The sequence below is a fragment of the Egretta garzetta genome, unplaced genomic scaffold (assembly GCF_000687185.1).
Source record: "Egretta garzetta isolate BGI_Z169 unplaced genomic scaffold, ASM68718v1 scaffold287, whole genome shotgun sequence".
NCBI lineage: Eukaryota > Metazoa > Chordata > Aves > Pelecaniformes > Ardeidae > Egretta > Egretta garzetta.
The window spans coordinates 4,577,296-4,577,767 of record NW_009260435.1 but is presented as its reverse complement, the minus strand read 5'-3'; the positions used below and the strand labels follow the sequence as shown (position 1 = coordinate 4,577,767).

At 56.4% G+C, this 472-nt stretch overlaps 1 protein-coding gene across 2 annotated transcripts in view; it reads left to right on the top strand.

Moving 5' to 3' along the window:
• The first annotated feature begins 268 nt into the window (after positions 1-268).
• TPM1 (tropomyosin 1) overlaps positions 269-472 on the top strand; it is a 19,931-nt gene continuing 19,727 nt past the window's right edge. For both annotated transcript variants that reach the window (XM_009643945.2, XM_035899445.1), the window contains exon 1: positions 269-371. In XM_009643945.2, the coding sequence (XP_009642240.1) occupies positions 279-371 (93 nt within the window). In that variant the 5' untranslated portion in view covers positions 269-278. The remainder of the gene's footprint in view (positions 372-472) is intronic.

Here is a 472-nt window from a genome sequence, read left to right as displayed (position 1 = left end):
GAGTAGCAGCGAAACGTCCCGTCCTGCCTATTTGGAAATGGGAACAAATTGCTCCCCCGCCTTACCTCGCCCATCGCATCCCATATATAGTCATATCTACGGTCAAATGGCAGGCAGCAGCGAATGGGAGCGCTGAGCCTCCGAAAAAGCCGGGGGGAGTGAGAGAGGGAAAGGGGTAGGGACGAACGGAGGAGGGAAAAAAAAAAAAAAAAAGCCCTTTCCAAAAAAGTATTGGATGTCTTGAGGAATGCAGTCGGCCCCCTGCCATCAAGAAGAAGATGCAGATGCTGAAGCTGGACAAGGAGAACGCCTTGGACAGAGCCGAGCAAGCCGAAGCAGACAAGAAGGCAGCGGAGGAGAGAAGCAAGCAGGTCTGCACCGACAGCCCAGGCGCGGCCAGCGCCGGGGCGCACGTCTTTCCAGACGACTCCTCTTTCTCTCTTTCCTCTCCACTCCCCCTCTCCGCCTCCCC